The sequence below is a fragment of the Heteronotia binoei genome, chromosome 1 (genome assembly GCF_032191835.1).
Source record: "Heteronotia binoei isolate CCM8104 ecotype False Entrance Well chromosome 1, APGP_CSIRO_Hbin_v1, whole genome shotgun sequence".
NCBI lineage: Eukaryota > Metazoa > Chordata > Lepidosauria > Squamata > Gekkonidae > Heteronotia > Heteronotia binoei.
Window position 1 is genome coordinate 107,405,353 of NC_083223.1, and position 19,327 is coordinate 107,424,679.

Below are 19,327 nucleotides of genomic sequence, written 5' to 3' on the forward strand. Positions count from 1 at the left end.
AACAGAAATAATTACAACCTTAGATGGCCAATGCATCGTAATAGAGCTGTAAGTCTAGTAAGATGTTCTCCGGTGCAAATTAAAAAGTTCTATTTCTTAGGAGGTAACCAGTTCATTCCAGCAACTCTGAAAATTTACAATGCTAAAATCCTCCTTCAGTTGCTATATGGAATACCTTTGTGTATTGGAGCCTTTAGTCCCTGTGTGGAGAATGTGCAATCATCATTCCGCAGTCAGATTTTAGGTGCTCCCAAATGTGTCCCCTACTCATCCATTTGTGCAGGGCCAAGTTTACACCTTCTAGAAAACAGAGCCTGGATTATGGCTTTTAAATTCAGGTTAAAAATTCATTTCAGAACGGATTCAGGAAGTTTATTACACTACCTGATGAAAGACAGGCATAACATTACTTGTCTCTCTACATTTACCCACAAACTACAAAAACTTGTATTGCGGTGGACACTCTTTTCTTATGTGACGAATTATATATCTTAAGAACAATCCAACTAAGGCTTATGGATCACAAATACCAAAAAGTGTTCCCCTCACATTCCCGTTTGCTCTGCAGCCAATCTAGGTATATCCCAAAGACATGGGAAGATATCCCATTATTTTTTTACTTTAGACTCCCTATTCCATCATTGGACTTTTACTTTGGCACGTTTAAATGCCTTCCCACCAACAGTTCTCTATGGTAGGTTTAGACCGATACCTCTCCAAAATAGATTATGTCCATGTGAATTAGGAGTCCTTGATTCTCTATCCCATATTATTTTAGAATGTCCTCTCCCGGCCTCACAACGTAGACAATTTTTAGCTGAATATCTCCAACACAATGTATTTACTAAAAGGAAAATTCTATCCTACCTTATAGAAGATGTTAATCCCCATATTACTACATGTGTTGCGAACTTCTTAGTAGAAGCCTATAAAATTAAACCTAGGCATACTACTGTATTTTAGTTGCTACTCTTGATTAGTATTATTGGCTGCTATTTTAATTGATTGTTTATGCATTGTTTTTACCATATTTCAGGCCTTTGTACCTACTTTTGATTGTGAATCATTATTGCTCTTATGGCAATAAAGGTCTGAACCGAACCGAACTGAATAAGAAAAAGCAATTAAGAACTTGAAATTAGGAAAAACAACTGATTCAGATGGGTTCAGTAATGTCTTCTATAAATGTCTTGCTGAGGAATTAGTCCCACACTTAGAAAAATTATTTACTATGCAAAACAGAAGTTTCAAAATACTGAACAGATGCAAACACAGCACTTACTTTAAAGGAGGGAAAAGATCCGCATGATGAATCATTTTATCAACCCAGCTCACACAAACTACAAGATTTTATCAATTATTCTGGCAAGCAATCTAGTATTGGGTGATTATATAGGACTTGGCTAGACAGGCTTCCTCAAAAACCAATTAATGTCCTGGAATATTACAAGGCTAATTAACAAATGTTCAAGAAGCATGACATGTGTGTTCATTCAGGTGGGCGGTCTTGTTGGTCTGAAGCAGAAGAACAAAGTTCAAGTATAATGGCACCTTTAAAACCAATGAAGTTTTATTGTTTTAACATTTTTATTTTTTTTTTAAAGAAAAAGAGGGAGGCGTAGAAGGTAAAAAGGGAAGGGAAAGTATATATTCATCACTTTTTCTGTTTTAATTTTTTATTTATTTCAAAAAAGGAGCGAGGGACAACAAAGTTTTATTCAATAGGTGAGCTTTTGTGTCCATGCACACTTCTGATAACACTGAAATGGAAGTTGACAGATGTGCATCTGTCCTTGCATCTGTCAAACAACATTATTATGCTTTATGCTGCTCATCCCCTTCCTATATGTATGAACTGGCAACTTCTATTTCAATGTATCAAAAGAGGTGTGTGTACACATGAAAGATTATACCTTGAATAAAACTCTGTTGCTCTTAAAGGTGCCACTGGACTTGAACTTTGTTCATATGCCTTCATTGTTCTTTTTTATAGATGGAGAGATGGCATTTGACAGAACTGTTAGTTTTTTGAATGCAGCTCTGACCACATTTGGTATAAGCAGTGCATTCTGATTGGGTGAATATGTTATATAGAGCACCAAGAGCCAGAACTAGCACCGCATCTTTTTTCCAACTAGGAAGTGAAGTGAGACAGGTGCCTGCTTTCACCATTGTCATTTAATATAGCAATTTAAATTCTGATAACAGCAATATAACAGAATATGAATATTTATTGATTTTTAACAAAATACTACCAGAATGCTGTTGAATGCTAACAATACTGTGTTTCAATGCAGGGTCCAAAGACCTCAGTGCAGAGTTTAAGCAGAATAATGGATTTTGGGGCAATCTCTGGCTACAAAGTCAATGGTACTAGATCAGTCCTGATGGGCATAGAATTAACAGACGGTGATAAACAGTTTATTATAGGCACAATTAACTCACCAGGGAAGACAAAGAAGATAATATATTCAGGCATCTCAATCTCAAATAATTTATATTCCATGATTCAACAAAATATATGTCCAGTAATTAGAAAGGCCAAAAATGGAAATCACCATCTTTTAACTCTAAAATACTGGAAGTGAAACTGCAAACATTTAAAATTATATCACTGGTACCTTACTCCTTTAAAACTGGCAAGAATAACCAAGTCGTCCTCTTCCAATTGCTGGAGACCATGCGGGTTAGTGGGAGATTATATGCATTGTTGCATCAATGGGCATCTCATCAATATACTTCCGCAACAATAGAAAGAGGCTCTGTATTACTTTATGCAGCAAAATTTATAATTGCTAAACATTGGAAGAATAAAACACCACTAACACTAGCACAGTGGCATGGAAAATTGTGGGATATGTACATGTTAGCTAAAGTTACTGATAACATCAAATATTTAGAAAACTGCCATGTTCAAACCAATTTCACTTCAGTGTGGTTACCTATCTTAGAATATCTAATTGAAGTTGGAGACATTCCTAAACAAGAAAATGATTTAGGTCTATGGTAAGTTTTGTTGAATGGTGCTTATTACATGGATATGATGCATCATTATTGTTGTAACTGTTCAGACTGACTATACTTGAAATAACAATACATTTTTTTTAAAAAAAATCTGCAGACCAAAGGCTGGATCAGGCCCCTGGAGGGCTCCTATCAGGCCCACAAAAGCTCACTGTCATCTGCTTCCTTCTTTCTCTCTTGCTGCCTTCTGTTTCACAGCTTGCGTTGCCAGGCTTGCCTAATCACACAGGCGCTATATAGAGCAAAGTCTCTATTTTCTCCATTGGCTGACCAGCACATGAAGCAACTTATATACAAAAGCTCGCAATACCCAGTGATTTCATGTTTTCCCCTTGGTCTTAGGCTCAAAGCATTGATGAGAGAATAATGTATGTCAATAAATCAAAAGATATTCGCAGCTTACAGATCTACACTTGAACGCCAGCTGAACAGCTACAGCACAGACACTGTCTCTAGATTTTGATGCAATAATGCAGAACAAGAGGTTTCAGTTAGCAGAAACTGTTAAATAAACAAAGTATTGCAAGAATGTTAATCTTTTAAGCATGTTTTAAAGTTTTTTTTTAAATCTTTTTGTTTGTATCCCTTATAAAGGTTATATCTCTGCTACTTGACATTATATTTTATGACACACATGGTCCAGCCCAACAAGGTCTCAGATCTGACCCTCACAGTAAATGAGTTCAATACCCATGCTCTAGTCTATCAACAATATCATTTATATACAGATAAAAGAGGGTGGGGGCCAAGATGCAACCTTGTTTCACCTCCTTCTCAACAGGAATATCATCTGTTAACACACCTTCCTTACCAACCTTGACCCTCAAGATAGTGTTTCGATGTAGCTGGCTTATCAAATAGACCAACCTGGGGTCAATGTTAAGGAGTTTCTGCCATAATCTATCCCTATCAAGGGAATCAAAAGCCAAAGCCAGGTCAATAAAAGCAATGTATAAAGCTTTCATTGGATCTCTAATAGCCAAAGTATATAATGTTTGACAATTGTATAATAGCCTTTTAAAAATCGTATTTGCAGGGGATGGATTAAGTAACACAGCCCTCTATTTTTTTACATGTTTACTATGTAATTTAGAGGCTATGAAAAGCAAGCTAATTGGCCTAAAATGTCACCCTTTTTGTAAATTGGTATAACAAAGCTTGTAGCCCAACCTTTAGGAAGTCTGCCCGGTTATTAATTCGGCAAAAATGTTTTGTCAGTAAAGGGACCCACCAATGAATTAATGTTTTAAAACATTCCACTGAGATCAAATCCCTTCCCGGGGATTTGCCATTAAGCAAAGATTCCACAAGGGATCTCACTTCAGATTCTGACACAGGAAGCCAGTTCATCACAGTTAATAGTGATTCTCCCAGAATCATATTCTCTGGTTCCAGAACTGGGAATGTAGACACAGACTTTGAGTTCCGTGGATTTCAAGGTTTTATTGCTAAAGACTTTTTATTAGTCCTGATCTAGATTTGTTTTACTTTAAAAAAAAATCAGCTTAAGTTCAAACTGTGTGTCTATTTATTGCCGGAAAGGAGGAAAAACTTTTACTTACTTGCTATCTCCTCCGGTGTTTTTCTGTTGTCTGTATCTACTGAAATTGCAACCTAATTAAAAGCTGTAGGAGTAAAGAAGTCTGTTTTTGCTGAGCTTCTGTGGGGGAGTTTACTAACAAAAAAGAGAGAGAGTGCACAATAAGAGCAAGATAAGAGCAATTTACAATCTTGGGCTAGAAGTTCTATGGCATCTGGTAAGTTCCACAAATGCCTAAGAGAAGCAGAAGCCGCTCTGCATGTCCCAGCTCCAAAGCAATCCAAACTGGATTTCTTCCCCATCTCAGAAGGTGTGAGGGGAGACCTTACCTATACTGTTGAGACAGCAAATTGTTTTACTCCATTGATGTCTGCTGGGGAAGGTGGAGGTGAAGAAATCTTTCTGGAAGAAGAAAACTTGACTTTAAGGGAGCAGATTCCCAAATGAAGAAGACGAATGCAGATTTATATCCCACCTTTCTCTCTGAATCAGAGTTTCAGAGCGGCTTACAATCTCCTTTATCTTCCTTCCCCACAACAAACACCCTGTGAGGTAGGTGGGGACTGAGAGGGCTCTCACAGAAGCTGCCCTTTCAAGGACAAGTTCTGCGAGAGCTATAGCTGACCCAAGGCTATTCCAGTAGCTGGAAGTGAAGGAGTGAGGAATCAAGCCCGGTTCTCCCAGATAAGAATCCACACACTTAACCACTACACCAAATTGGCTCCCAAGGACTCCCAAAGAGTGGAAAACAAGAAGGGCCCTAGGTCCTTGGAGTATAGCCAGTTTGCTATGATTGCCAGAACAATGGAATGTATTTTTGGAAACATTAATTATATTGCTAATCAGGTTAAACAGATAAGAACTGAGATTGCTGTGTTAGCAGACATACATAAGGCAAAGGAGTGTTGGGTTTCAGATGGAATTTACTCACATCTGTGCTAGTAGGAATCATTTTGACTGTTATCTACCCTTTGATAAGACATCGAAAGAAAGTACTTATCACTTAGTTCTCAAAGCAGAAAGGATGTGTCTGACAATATGTAATTCATCTGGATGGGAGCCAAGGTGGTTTAGCCTTGATAGGGTTAGAAGCCACATATCCATGTTGCTTAGGATAGATTTTGCTAGTATGGACTTCATATAGATACAGCAACTTAATACTCCCAACCAGGTGCAAAAGTTTCTTCTTATTTTTATTTATTTATTTAGGCAATTTATAGACCACCCTTTCCCAAAAATGGGCTCAGGGCAGATGACAACATTCTAAAAACAGTACAAAACAATAGTTAAAAACCAAATCAAGTAATACAATTTAACAAATCATAAGAAGGTACAAAAGGTGGCTCAGTTGGGCACGTATAATATATACTAAGAGTCTAGAACACTAAATAAATTTAATGTTACGGCAGAGATGGATCACAACATAGGGCCAGCCGATGGAATAGGATGTCCGCTGCCTCAACCAAAGGCCTGGCAGAATACCTCCGTTTTTCAGGCCCTATGGAAAGATAAAAATTTGGTAAGGGCCCAGATCTCTCAAGGGAGCTGAATCCACCAGGCTGGGGCCAAGGCTGAAAAGGCCCTGGCCCTGGTTGAGGTAAGTCGGATGTCCTTTGGGCCAGGGACGGTCAACAGATGTTGTGTGCTGGATCGTAATGATCTCCGGGGCACATATGGGGAAAGGCAGTCCCATAGATATGTTGGTCCCAGGCTGTATAAGACTTTAGAAGTCAAAACTAAAACCCTGAAACAGATCCCGTTCTCAATTGAGAGCCAGTGCAGTTGACGCAGCGCTGGCCGGATGTGTGCCTGGTTAGGCACTGTTATCAACAGTTGAGCTGCTGCATTCTGCCCCAGCTGGAGTTTCCGGATCAATCTCAAGGGCAAGACTACATAGAAAGAGTTACACCTGGAAGTGATGGATGGATTACTGTAGCTAGGTCGCATGGTGTCACATTCTCAGGGTGCAGGCAGGCAGGAGTCCAAAGCCAGTCCAAGGTCAAAGTTCAGGAAGTCAAGCAGGAGCCAAGTCACCAATGCAGAATCACCAACCGGAATCAGAAGTCAATGTCCAAAAGCCAAAAGGTCAGGGTGCCAAGGAAATCAATCAGGTCAGGATCAGGAAGGAGTGTGGATGCAAGCCAGAGAGTAGACTTGTTGCTTCCACAAGGTTACCAGGTTCTGGGTGGGAGCTATATGGGAGTCTCAATCAGCCTGCTCCCTGGGTGGCAGTGACTCTGCTAGAACTCAGGGCTGAGAGATCTGAAGCATCGGCGTGCCTCATGTCTTCGCTCTGAAAGTTCTTTCCAGAGCCTGCTTCGAACTCTTGAGATGAAAGGAGGAGAGCTTGGAGGAGATTGATCGTCAACAGCTGACACTGGTGCCTGGAGAGTAATTGATGGGCCAGCTGCTGTTTGTTCAGCTGAGGAACTGGCTGGCAACTCTTCCAGGTCTGTTAACCCTTCCAGCTCCTCCTCATCAGGGCTCATGACACAATGATCACTGCAGCTAGATCGTGGGGGGATAGGTAGGGTGCTAGTTACCTGCCCTGCCAAAAATGATAAAAGGCAGACTGAGCAACTGCTGTGGCCTTTGCCTCCATTGAGAGTGAGGCATCCATTGTCACTCCCAGACTCTTCACCTTCTCAGCCCGTACAAGAGATGCACCGTCCAGGGTATTTGCTTCTTCCAGAATACCTTTCTTAATTCATAGATGGAAAAAGAGACTCTGTGATAGAGTAGTTTTCCCAGCAAGGGTTTTTGTGAACTCAATTATCAAGCCTTTGGTTGTTAAGCATACAGGAAATTTGTTGAATAAGCTGCAATCCCCGGTGGTGGCAAAGAAAGAATGTAAATCCCCAGATAAATCTTCAGACATTATGGAACAAGTGCCCACTAGCTACCTAGTAAACTTTATGGAGGACGGTCTTATAAGCTCATTTATCTGCTTATAACATCAAGAGATAGAAGGAGCAAAAACAGTAGTTATGCATTTATTGCAGTCCCAAAAACGTGAAAATCCAAATATAATCATCCACAATAACCTATTGCAAAGTTACTCCTCAACCAGAAGTAGATAATCTGGAGCCTCAAAAATCACAACCAGGATCCAGGGGGGAGAGAGAGTGAGAAACAAAGGAAATCTGGAAGCACTTCTAATATGGACTATCGAGCCTTAACAAACCAGAAGAGAAAATGGACTAGGATTTATGGTGAATGGGTTGGGCACCTATCAAATACATTTATTTATATCCCACCCTTCTGTCTTAATGGAAACCCAAATGGCTTACATCATTTTCCTCTCCTATGTTTTATCCTCACAACAGCCCCGTGAAGGAGGTTAGGCTGAGAGTGTGTGACTGGCCCAAGGCCACCCAGTATGCTTCCTTGGCAGGAGATGTGAACCTGGGTTTCCCAGATTTAGTCCAACACTTTAACCACTATACCATGCTGGCTCTCTTACACATGGCTCTAGGAAATTGCTCTGCTTTGCTAGGTGGTAATACTTACCTTGGTCGTATTTTTAATTGAAACTATTTTTAATATGTTATAGAATCATGGAATCATAGAGTTGGAAGGAACCGCCAGGGTAATCTAATCTAACCCCCTGCACAATACAGGAAACTCACAAATACCTCCCCCAACCCAATACTATTTTACAGTTTCACAGTTTCACAGTTACACATTTGTTTGTAGACAAATTATTTCTCGAATACCTCTGAGCACTGAAGTCATCTATACTAGTAGAAGCCATTTGAAGAAGAGAAAAGCTAGGACTTTAGGGGAGGTTTGGGATCCAAATCCTATCATTGTCAGAGGAAATAAGCATCCTAATAATTTCAACAGACATTCAACACAGTACAGAAGTATACAAAGGCATCTTCGAGAATTTTTAATATATTGCTTTGAGTTTATCTCCGTTCCATACAAAGAAAGGGTTTCCCCTCTCCTTCAGCGTATTTAGCTACTAAGAGATAGCTAGCCCCCCCCCCCCACCAAATACAATCTCATTAAAATTCTGAGCTTAGACAATTTTACTTCTCTACTACCACAAGATACAAAAAGGAACCATCTTCAATAACTTGAAATATAAATAGAATAGGCTCAATTCAGAGATATTTGTGCAGAAGAACATTGCATGTGAGCAGTATCAAGACTGGCTCTTTAATTGTTCATATATTAAGTTTCTGATAACTGGTCTGGGAAAACCTAGCAGTCAACATTGCATTAAGATTGTGATGAATCCTGATTTGTTATGCCAATATGGATCTGCAGACCACTCTGACATTCGTTATGCCATTATGAATCTGCAGACCGCTCTGACATATTTAGAACTTATGAGAGCGAGTCAGCAATTTCCTATATGCCAACTTAAAGTCTTGTTTTACTGTCAAAATCCAAGAACATTTCAAACACTACTGAGTTGATTTCTTTTGCAGATTGCCAGCTACAACAGCATCCAAAAGTTATATCTTAATGGTATGGATCTCTGAGCTGTAAAATGCAAATATATACATGATCAGCATGGGGGGCAAGGGACACTGCCTGTAAAGAATATGAGGTGGATGCCACTATGCAATAGTGGAAGAGAAGTTTTATTTAACACAGTTCCATTTGTGCAAGACACAGCACAAGGGATACTGCAGGATCAAAAGATGCCTTTTCCCCTAGTCATGTTGCCGTGTAAAAAAGGCAAAAGGCCACTTGATACAGTCAACAGTCAAATGTGGATTTGTTCAACAGAAGTCATTAGGGGGAATTACTGAAATATGTTACATTACTCTTTGTACAAGTTGAAGTGCAAGACAACTTACAGTTAAACTGACTAAATACAACGGATACTTACAATTACTTCCATGTATTTCTGCTTGTGCTTGAGCTCTTAAGTGAGAGGAGAAGTTTTTCAGGATCCAACCCAGCTGCTTCAAAACTAGTTTATAGTTATTATTGTTGTAGAGAGCATAAACTCTGACATGGATGACACAGGCTAGCCCAATCTTGTTGGATGTCAGAAGCTAAGCAGGGGTTGTCCTGGTTAGTATTAGGTTGGGAGACCACCAAGGAATTCCTGGGACACCATGCTGAGGAATGGCAAACCACCTGTTAATCTCTTGCCCTGAAAACCCTACAAGATTGTCATGAGTTGGCTGTAACTTGACAATACTTTACACATACAAAAAAAAGTATACATGTAACAGCACTTTCAGCTACATATTAAATATTGTGTCAGTGCAAAGTTGTAGTTTTGACTCTAACAGCACCACTACTCTGACTTGGATAACCCAGGCCAGCCCAGGCTTGGAAGCTAAGCAGGGTTGGCCCAGGCCAGTTGTGCATGGGGTTCCTCCAAGGAATATCAGAAGTGTGATGCAGAAGTGAGCAATGACAAACCACCTCTGAAAGTCTCTAGCCTTGAAAGCCCGACAGGGTCACCATCAATGTTCCCTCTAAACTGCAGAGTCTTGTGAGCAAAAATGCTACTTTGTGAGCTACTGCCATTAAAGCTGTGAGCTACTGCATAAATTAATGTGCTCCGGGGTCATCCTTCCTGAGCTAAGACAAAAATGTGTGAGCTGGAGGCTAAAAATCTGTAAGCTAGCTCACACTAACTCAGTTTAGAGGGAACACTGGTCACCATAAATCAGCTGTCACTTGACAAAAGTTAAGCTTAAGGATGTAGAAGCCCTGAAAACATACAGTTATGAAACCTTTGTCTTAAACTTGGTGAGAAGACTCACCTAAAGATGTTCAGCTGATCAGAATCAGTTGTTTTTTCCATTACTAAGACACGCAAGAGTTGCAGAGAATGAAATTATTTCCTCCAAATTATTAACAAAGCACTATCAATATAAAAGTTTAAAACACATAAACATGTAACTAACTAAGCTTGTGTTTTATTTCAAACCAATATAATTTGTGCACACTAGAAGAAATTAAGAAATCTTTTATCAAGACATTAGATCAATAGTGCTAATTTTAAAGGACCCAATCATTTTTATTATTGCTTTAATATATTGTAGTTTATAATTTCAGAAAGATGCGGGACCTGAATTAACACTGCTAACAAGAAGAACACGTAACAAACTTGACCTACTACCAACATACTAAGTGCATGTTATTTAGTTCTAAATGCTGTAAAATTTCCAAAAGTGAGGATATATATTAAATGCAATTACTTTGCATAAAGGAAAGCATGCAGGCAGTTTACAAAATTACACAGGAGAATCTATGAGCCAAAACAATCTATAAGCCAAAATAGAATACCAATTAGCACCTTTCTGATCAATACTATTCGAATAGCATAACAAATAAAATATATTTTGCCAGGCTAGAATACCCATTTAATTAGTACAAGATTGAAGAAGAATTAGTTTTTATACCCCCCTTTCCTCTACCTTAAGGAAAAGCAGCTTACAACCTCCTTCTTTTCCTCTCCCCTTGCCATGCTCCTTGTGAGGTAGGTGTGGAACTGAGAGAGTTCTGAGACTGGCCCAAGATTACCCAGCAGGCTTCATGTGGAGGAGTGGGGAATTAACCACCACTACACCCTGCTAGCTCTCTTGGAAGTAAGTTCTTTCTTCACAGCTTTTCCTTCCACACTCAAGAACTTTTTGAACAAAATATTTCAGATAAAATATTCTAGATCAATAAATGCTGTAGGCTGGTCTGCTGAAGTAACTATGGTTGCCAACCTCCAGGTGGGGCATGGAGACCTCCATATTACATAGATCAGTTCCACTGGAACAACTGCTGCTTCTGAGGTGTACTCTATGAAATTTTATCTTACTGAAGTCCCTCTCTCCCCATGCTCCACTCCCAAATCTCCAAGAATTTCCCAACCAAGCTTCATGGGCATGTTGTACACATGATATATAGTCACAACCTTCCAACTTTGCAATCCAACACATTTTATTATTATTTATTATAATAATAAATTTTATTATTATGTTAACTGTAAATTAGAATAGTTTTAAGATTAATGTTGATTTTAAAGTTTTGTATAATTACTGTATGGACATGTTGTTAGCCACCCTGAGCCTGCCTCGGCGGGGAGGGCGGGATATAAATAAAATTTTATTATTATTATTTTATCATAACACATGCATCTGAAGTGTGAACCTTATATAAAATTCCAAATGCCATAATAACGCATATTGTCCTTGCAGACCACAGCAATAATTCTCAAATTTTATTTTGGAGAAGTGTCCAACTACTAAAAACAAAAGCATTCTGTCCTAAGTATTTTCACATAGGCAGGGTCTTCAATCTGAAATACTGTTGGTTGCATTCTTGGCAAGTTGCCAACATTTCCACTCCAGTGAATTCCTGAGTAGAATGAGCAAAGATTCTATTCTACAACAGTAGTATTCCAGAACCCCCTCCTTCCTCAGGACAGAAAGAGAGACAGTAAACAAAACTGAAGATGTTTTAGACTTGCATTTGAAGTTAACATATTACAGAACACATCCTGAATATATTCAATAGATTTTACATTTACTATTTAGAGAACTATAAGGACAGTAAAGCCTTAGAGAACTTATTCAAGCCTGTGTATGCAAGACATCTCTGGCATAGCAATTTAACAAATGAAGTGCATATTTCATGAGGGAACTGCACTGATATTCAAATATACAGTTTTCTAGCTGTTTTGACAAGGCCCAGAATGAGCAGTGGAACAACAGGACTGAAGGAGTACTGTACTACTAGTTAATACAGAGGTGGTCAAACTGCAGCTCGGGAACACGTGGCTCTTTTACACATATTATGTGGCTCTCGAAACCCCCACCGCCACGTCAGCTGGCTTGGAGAAGGCGTTTCTCTCTTAAAATCACTGCTCCAAGCCAAGCCAGCTGGTGGCTTGGAGAATGCATTTAAAGTTAAAGTTGCTTTCTTTCCACCTCTCCCTCCCTCCTCCTTCCTTCTACTCTCAAACATTTGATGTGTATTCTATGTGGCTCTTACATTAAGCAAGTTTGCCCACCCCTGAGCTAATACAACTCACGCTGGAGTTAGCTACCATGGACAGGAAAAAGCAATGCAGCGTGCACATAAATTCTGCAGCTCCTGACAATTTACACATAAGTAAATTTCCTAGAACTGAGTCTGATTTATTTCAAAACTTCTTGTGTCTCAACTAATTTTTTTACATTTATTTACTTTGAAACAGCCAAAGCAGCATGTCTGCAGCTCAAAATTATAAGACACTCCATAGACCTGAAAAAGAAAATACATCATTTTTTGACATTTCTATGCCCTGTTTTTGCTCAGCAATGCATTTAAGGTGGTTTACATGCATATATACATACAACAAAACCATTAAAAGATACAGTGAAATAGTAAGAAAAAATTAAGTGTACAGATTCCTTTCACTAATCAGTTTAACCACTGGACAAAGATTTAAAATACCTAGTTGTTTCTACAATGAATTTCTAGAATATACATTCATTTAATAATGTCTTTATACTGTTGGAATAACGATGGAGTTTTAACTCTACTGGGTTTATTTTTACCAAAAAAAAATCAGTAAGCATCATAAAACAAGTACTTCTTTTGTGTCTATTCCCCATTTTCCATTTCCCTCTTTTAGATTCCAAGCAGTGGGCAGTTGCTGTTTTTAACCTTAATGTAGAACACTTAAATAGGAATGTGTTTTTTAAATAATGTCAGTACATCAGTTAATCGGTATCAACTGCTCTCCCCTCATGGGCAAAAGTAGTTGGCTCCTATATTAAGTGATATAATCTAGAAACCTAGAGCTGACTGCTGCTGCTCTTCTCTGGAAGCACAAAACAATACAGAGCAAGCCATTTCTTCAAACCCCTCCAGCCAAACTTGCCTGCTATAATTGGTAGTAGACAAGAATCTACTTCTTTGAACATCACTCTGAAACAAGGGGAAGTAAAATGAATCTACTTCCTCATTAGAGGTGTTGTGTGTGAAAGCCAGCCAGGCTGGATCAAGAATACCCACTAAATAGTGAAGTCACTGTAGATTAGCAGTGTACATTACAGCAGGTGGCTTTGCAAGAGGGACTACACTCAAACTCAAAATAATGTGATTAGTGAGCAAGGGAACCCTGAAAGCATGTTGAGGCTTCTTTTCAGCATCTCTATACAATTTCTGTATAGACCTTGGAGAGCCGCTGCTAGTCTGAGTAGACAATACTGACTTTGATGGACCAAGGGTCTGATTCAGTATAAGGCAGCTTCATATGTTCTCTATCTTTAAAAAAGGGACTTCTCACAAAAAAGAAATTCTGTACTACATTTCCAAACAGTACATCAGACTGCTGCCTTCCTTCACATGTGCACCCACTAAATATTTTTAAAGCTCACTGGTTATCGAAGAATTCTCATATGGGATGAAAACAAGCCACATGTTTTCTTAGCCAATGTAACATTTTTGACATTTGTGAAATTTATTTATTATTTATTTTATTAGATAGCAGCAATCTACTAAACTATGGATTTTTGAATTTACAGCACAGTACTTCTGTTTGAAGCTAAAGTGCATTTAAAGGATACTAATCTATCCCACTTAAAATCAAAAGAGTTGAAAAACAGCACACATCTTCAATGGATTTTGGCAACTGGTGCCTGCTTTCAACCTTCCTCACCCAAGGTCCTACAAATATCAGTGGTCACAGTGATGAATGTAAGCAAGCATTATTAAGAAGCAAATGTTCACCTCAAAAACATTGTAAATACATATCCTTTACAATGCAGATCCTACAGTTACTCTGCAGACTCGTTCTTTTTATACAGAGTTTCCAACAACACTAGACAACTCACTGCTTTGTCAGCACAGGCCATGGTTAAGTTAGGAAGACTTCCCATAACATTTCCAACAATCAAAATTCATTTGTACTGCATACAGCATTCCCAAATTCATCAAAAGAGATCTTAGGCATCTGAGAATTTTTATTTGCTTCGAAAACAATTATGGAAAATACTATTCTGTTTTAGAGTGAAACAAATATGTGATGTATATTTTTTTCCTTTTCAAAGGACTCTGTATTTTGATAGACATGATGTGCGGTGTGCCCCATGGCGCAGAGTGGTAAAGCTGCAGCACTGTAGTTTTAAACTCTGCTCACGACCTGAATTCGATCCCAGTGGAAGCTGGGTTCAGGTAGCCAGCTCGAAGTTGACTCAGCCTTCCATCCTTCCAAGGTCAGTAAAATGAGTACCCAGCTTGCTGGGGGGAAAGTGTAGATGACTGGGGAAGGCAATGGCAAACCACCCCGTAAAAAGTCTGCCATGAAAATGTTGTGAAAGTAACGTCACCCCAGTCAGAAACGACTGGTGCTTGCACAGGGAACTACCTTTACCTTTTTTTTTTTTTAATGTGCAGCTACTGTCCTTGAAATAGTTTCAGAGGGTAGCTGTGTTGGTCTGCAGTAGAATAGTGAGATTCCAGAAGGTCTCTAAGGTGCAACTGGACTTGAATCTAACTGTCCTCGCAATTTATACATTTCAGAAGGAAAGTTATACTACATATCCAACCATTACTCTTTGTGGGGAAAAACAGAACTACAATTGTTTTGAAGTCAGTGTTATGTAATGACTTTGAGGATCACACTACAGAACAAGGGTTTGTACATATATTATCTATTTAGGCTTCTAGCCTACCATCCTCCACAAGCAGGCTCAGGGCGGGTTACAAGAGTATATACACAACATAATACCAACCATAATAAACAATTTAAAATTCAGTATTTCAATTTACACTATACTAACAGTCTAGTATCAATGGCACCAATAATACATCTACTTCTGGGATCTCTGTGTGTGTACAGGTGGATGCAACTAAAGCTGAGAGGAGGCAGGCAGATGAGATAAGTTCCTGGTGGAAACAATGCAGATGCAGCAGAGCAGGGGAAGATCAATACAGTTTGGGTTCCCGCTGCCTCTACCACAGAGGACTGGTGGGCAATATTCCCTCTAAGCTGTGGAGTCTTGTGAGCAAAAATTCTACTTTGTGAGCTACTGGCATTAAAGTTGTGAATTATAGCATAAATTGGTTTGCTCTGGGGCCATTTTTCCTGGACTAAGACAAAAATGTGTGAGCTGAAGGCTAAAAAAATGTGAGCTAGCTCACATTAACTCAGCTTAGAGGGAACAGTGCTGGTGGAACATCTCCATTTTACAGGCTCTGCAAAACTGCATTAAGTCCTCCAGGGCCCAGATCTCACTCAAGAGACTGTTTCACCATGCCAGGTCTAGCACTAAAAAAGCTCTGGCTCTGGTTGAGGTTAGGCAGATTTCCTTCAGGCTGGGGATCACCAGTAGATGTTGATTTGTAGAGTGTAATGCTCTTTGGGGGACATATTGGGAGAGACAGTCCTGAAAGTATGTTGGTCCCAAACTGCAAAGGGCTTTAAAGACCAACATCTTGAACCTGACCCAATATTCAACTGGAAGCCAGTGCAGCTGGCACATACAATTGTATGTACAGTGTCAATAGTGTTCCTGTGAGAACATGTGCCGCTGCATTCTGGACCAGATGAAGCTTCCGGATCAGACTCAAGGGAAGCCCAGCGTAGAGCAAGTTACAGTAGTCCAAGCTGGAGATGACCATTGCATGGACCACTGTAGCTAGATCATGGGGGGAGAGGTAGGGAGCCAGTTGTCTGTCCTGGCGAAGATGGTAAAACCCTGACCTGGCAATATTCATGACTTGGGCCAACTCAGGGGTATATCACTGACAAGAAGGTCCAACTGAATATGAATCTATTATATATCTGTATGACCCATCTATTTATAGAAATACTTGCCTCACAGAGAGGTACATTTATAGGTGTAGAGGACAACTGAAACCAGTTATGCATTAATCAGGACACAACCTATATTCATAGGGTTGGTTGAGAACACAAAATATATTTTAGCCAAATCTGAGCCCTTTAGATAGGAAAGGAAAATACAGCGGGTGTTACTACAGCATCACTGGTTTGGGATCACAGGTTTGCCCACCACTCATAATTTGAACATTCAAAACTAGATATTTTTGTTCTTTAAAACAAGTTATAGGCACAGCAGTACACCATTTAAATTGCAATTTAAGAGATTCATTTTGTAGTCTAATGCAAATAGAATAGAATCTTTAAAAAAAAAGAAAAGGATTTTTTTAAAAAAAATGCATTGCTAGAATAAATTACATCTAAACACATTTACAAACAGACAACAAATGGACTAAACACAAAATTATAATTAAAATGCAATGAGAATACACAAAATTAGATTCTAGGCATGGAAAACATATTCCATGCACTGGTTCTGAAGCTAGTATTTTAAAGTATAACATGGCTCAGTGATATGTGCCAAAGATAATACATGCTGCACTATAAGCAAATATAAAGAAAATACCAGCATAACACTGAAGAGAGGTACTCTCTGCAAAAAGTGACCAAGTGGCCATGGTGAAACAAACAGTTTCCCATTAAATAAATCTTGCCAGAGTTAGGTGAGCAATACAGAGGTAATTTTAACACTCTGAATATGAGACTAAGGAAAGGCTGAATGAGCAAACAAATGAACAACACTGCCAGTTGGGGAGGGAGGGAGTATGCATATGGGAGACTTGGAGGATGGAGGGCACCCTCCTACCTTGGTGAGCTGAGCTATTTTCTTGCTCATTTTGAGATGGAGATCTTGGTTATATTCCATGCCCAGCTGCGAAGAAGTGGCCGCTGAAGAAGAGGTGGTGGTGAATTTCCCAGCGCTCGTGGAGGAGCTGCCGCTGTAATAATGCTGCTGCCAGCTCATCCCTGGTGTCGCCATCTTCCACAGCTCAGAGACCCCGTCAAAACAGCTTTGCCAGGAGGAGCCGGGTGACAGAAAAACGCAGGGCGGAGGGGGAGGCAGGGACGGGAAGCCTGTGGCTCCGGCAAGGAGAAGCTCCCCTCCAACACCTCCTTCACGGAGGCACGCAGCACCTGACACTCACAGGTTCATATCTCCATCCCCACCCCCACGGCATGGGTTATCCCGCTCACTCCGGCTCCTGCATCACTGCCCTCAAGGGGGAGCAGCTCCCCCTTCGGCCCGGGTGAGGGGCAGGGAGGGATGAAAGGAAGACGATCGCCCCCGCTTCTAGTGAGGCAATACGGAGCCGCCGCCGATGCCGTCCTCGCCAAGGAGGCGCGAGAGGCTCGGGCTGCGTCTCTTCTCCCGGTTCCGTCCCCCTCTCCGAGCAGCGCTACCCTCAGGGTCCTTTCCAGGTCCCGCGAGGGAGGGGGAGCCCGAGCGGAGCGCCCCTCGCCGCCTTCCTGCGACCACGGGGCTCCCCCTCCTCCTCCTGACGCTCGCCCGGCCTGGCCTTGGCCGTGCAAAGCCGAACCAACTGGCGTCGGCGGCAGCGACTGTTGCTACCGCAGCCGCCCCCCTCCCACCCCTCCCTGACACAGAAACGAACGCTCGGTTACCAGGCGCTCACCAAACTGTTTACGCCGTGCTGATGGCGTCATTTCCGGCTACGGACCGTAGTTCCCGCCCCCTTTCAGAACCTCGGAAAGAAGCTTCACTTAAACACCCTCTAGGCTTAGTTAAAAACCCGGCGGGAGTGGCCGCGTGCGCGTTTGAGAAGTATAAGGACGGCTGAGGGCTACGCGCAGTAGGTGTAAGAAATGGCTCTATATACGCGGCTGTGTCGGGACGCGGTCCTCTTCCCCTTCGTGAGGATATGAACGCCAGTTTTGTCTCTTCATCTGCAACAACGATTTGGTCGGCCCGGGAAAGCGCAGAAGTTGCCTTAACGCATTTTCGCTTGTACGCACAACTGCTTCCTGCCAGTCTTAAATTAAAACACCACAAGGAAAAGGCTGAATTGGTTTTTTATATATAGGCGGCTGCAGCAGCTAGCAAAATTTCAACTCACTTCTGAATATTTGTAGGGGTTGGAGAGGAGAAACACAGGCTGTAAAGGTTACTTTCCTGGGTGACAAACGTTATGTTTCATGAACTGATCTATATAATTAGTGAATAACAGTTCGAGTCCGTAATAGTATTGAATATTATCAAAGGGATCGTTCAGCTTTCTCTATTAGCTTTTGGGCTTAGCTGTTCAAACCCTGGGGGTGTCAATTACACCAGAAAATAGCACCCTTTTGATTTCCTTCATAATAGTCATGCTTTGGGGGGAATAAACAAGCCTATCATGAAAGAAATAAGAGTGTTGTTTTCTGGTGCAATCTATTCCCCGAAGGTTTGAACAGCAGTGTGTGTGTGTTGGGTAATAACTGGTCAACAACAAAATTACACTAATTCAACTCATAGCATGGTTATGCCACTCTTCACATGAGCACTATAGTATATAACCTACTCTCTCTCTCCCCTTTGTGCCTCGATGTGGTTTTAGCATCTAATCCTCCTGAGCCAGGAAACAGCCAGGAAACAGCGCATGAGAAACAAGCAAAAACACAAGGCTGACCCTATACCATAACCAGGCCTAGGGGGAATCCTGCTTTGGTCTATGCACACTGCACATATCAGTGCATGAGCAACATGTGGAAGTCTTACTGTGGGCTGATAATTCATACTGTCCTGTGGAAAAATTACATTCTGTCTAGAGAACTGAAACACTTCTACATAAAGAAGATATAAACCCTTTCACATTATTTCAGCATTGTATAGCTTTTTATATAAATCCCCAAATTTCTAACAAAACTGTGAAAGATGAAAGGGTATTTCTTGTGTTTTTATGACAGTGTTGGCTTTCCCTACAGATTCTGTGTCTTTACTTAAGGACCTTAATAACTCAGAAATA

General features: G+C 40.5%; 1 protein-coding gene across 4 annotated transcripts in view; it reads right to left on the reverse strand.

Annotated features, from left to right (window-relative positions):
* FAM184A (family with sequence similarity 184 member A) overlaps positions 1–17,964 on the reverse strand; it is a 123,530-nt gene extending 105,566 nt beyond the window's left edge. For all 4 annotated transcript variants that reach the window (XR_009555403.1, XM_060238672.1, XM_060238678.1 and 1 more), the window contains exon 1: positions 17,170–17,964. Coding sequence is in view for 3 of the 4 variants with exons in the window: in XM_060238672.1 (XP_060094655.1) it covers positions 17,170–17,343 (174 nt within the window). In the remaining variant the exon portion in view is untranslated. The remainder of the gene's footprint in view (positions 1–17,169) is intronic.
* Between the last annotated feature and the right edge of the window lie 1,363 nt (positions 17,965–19,327).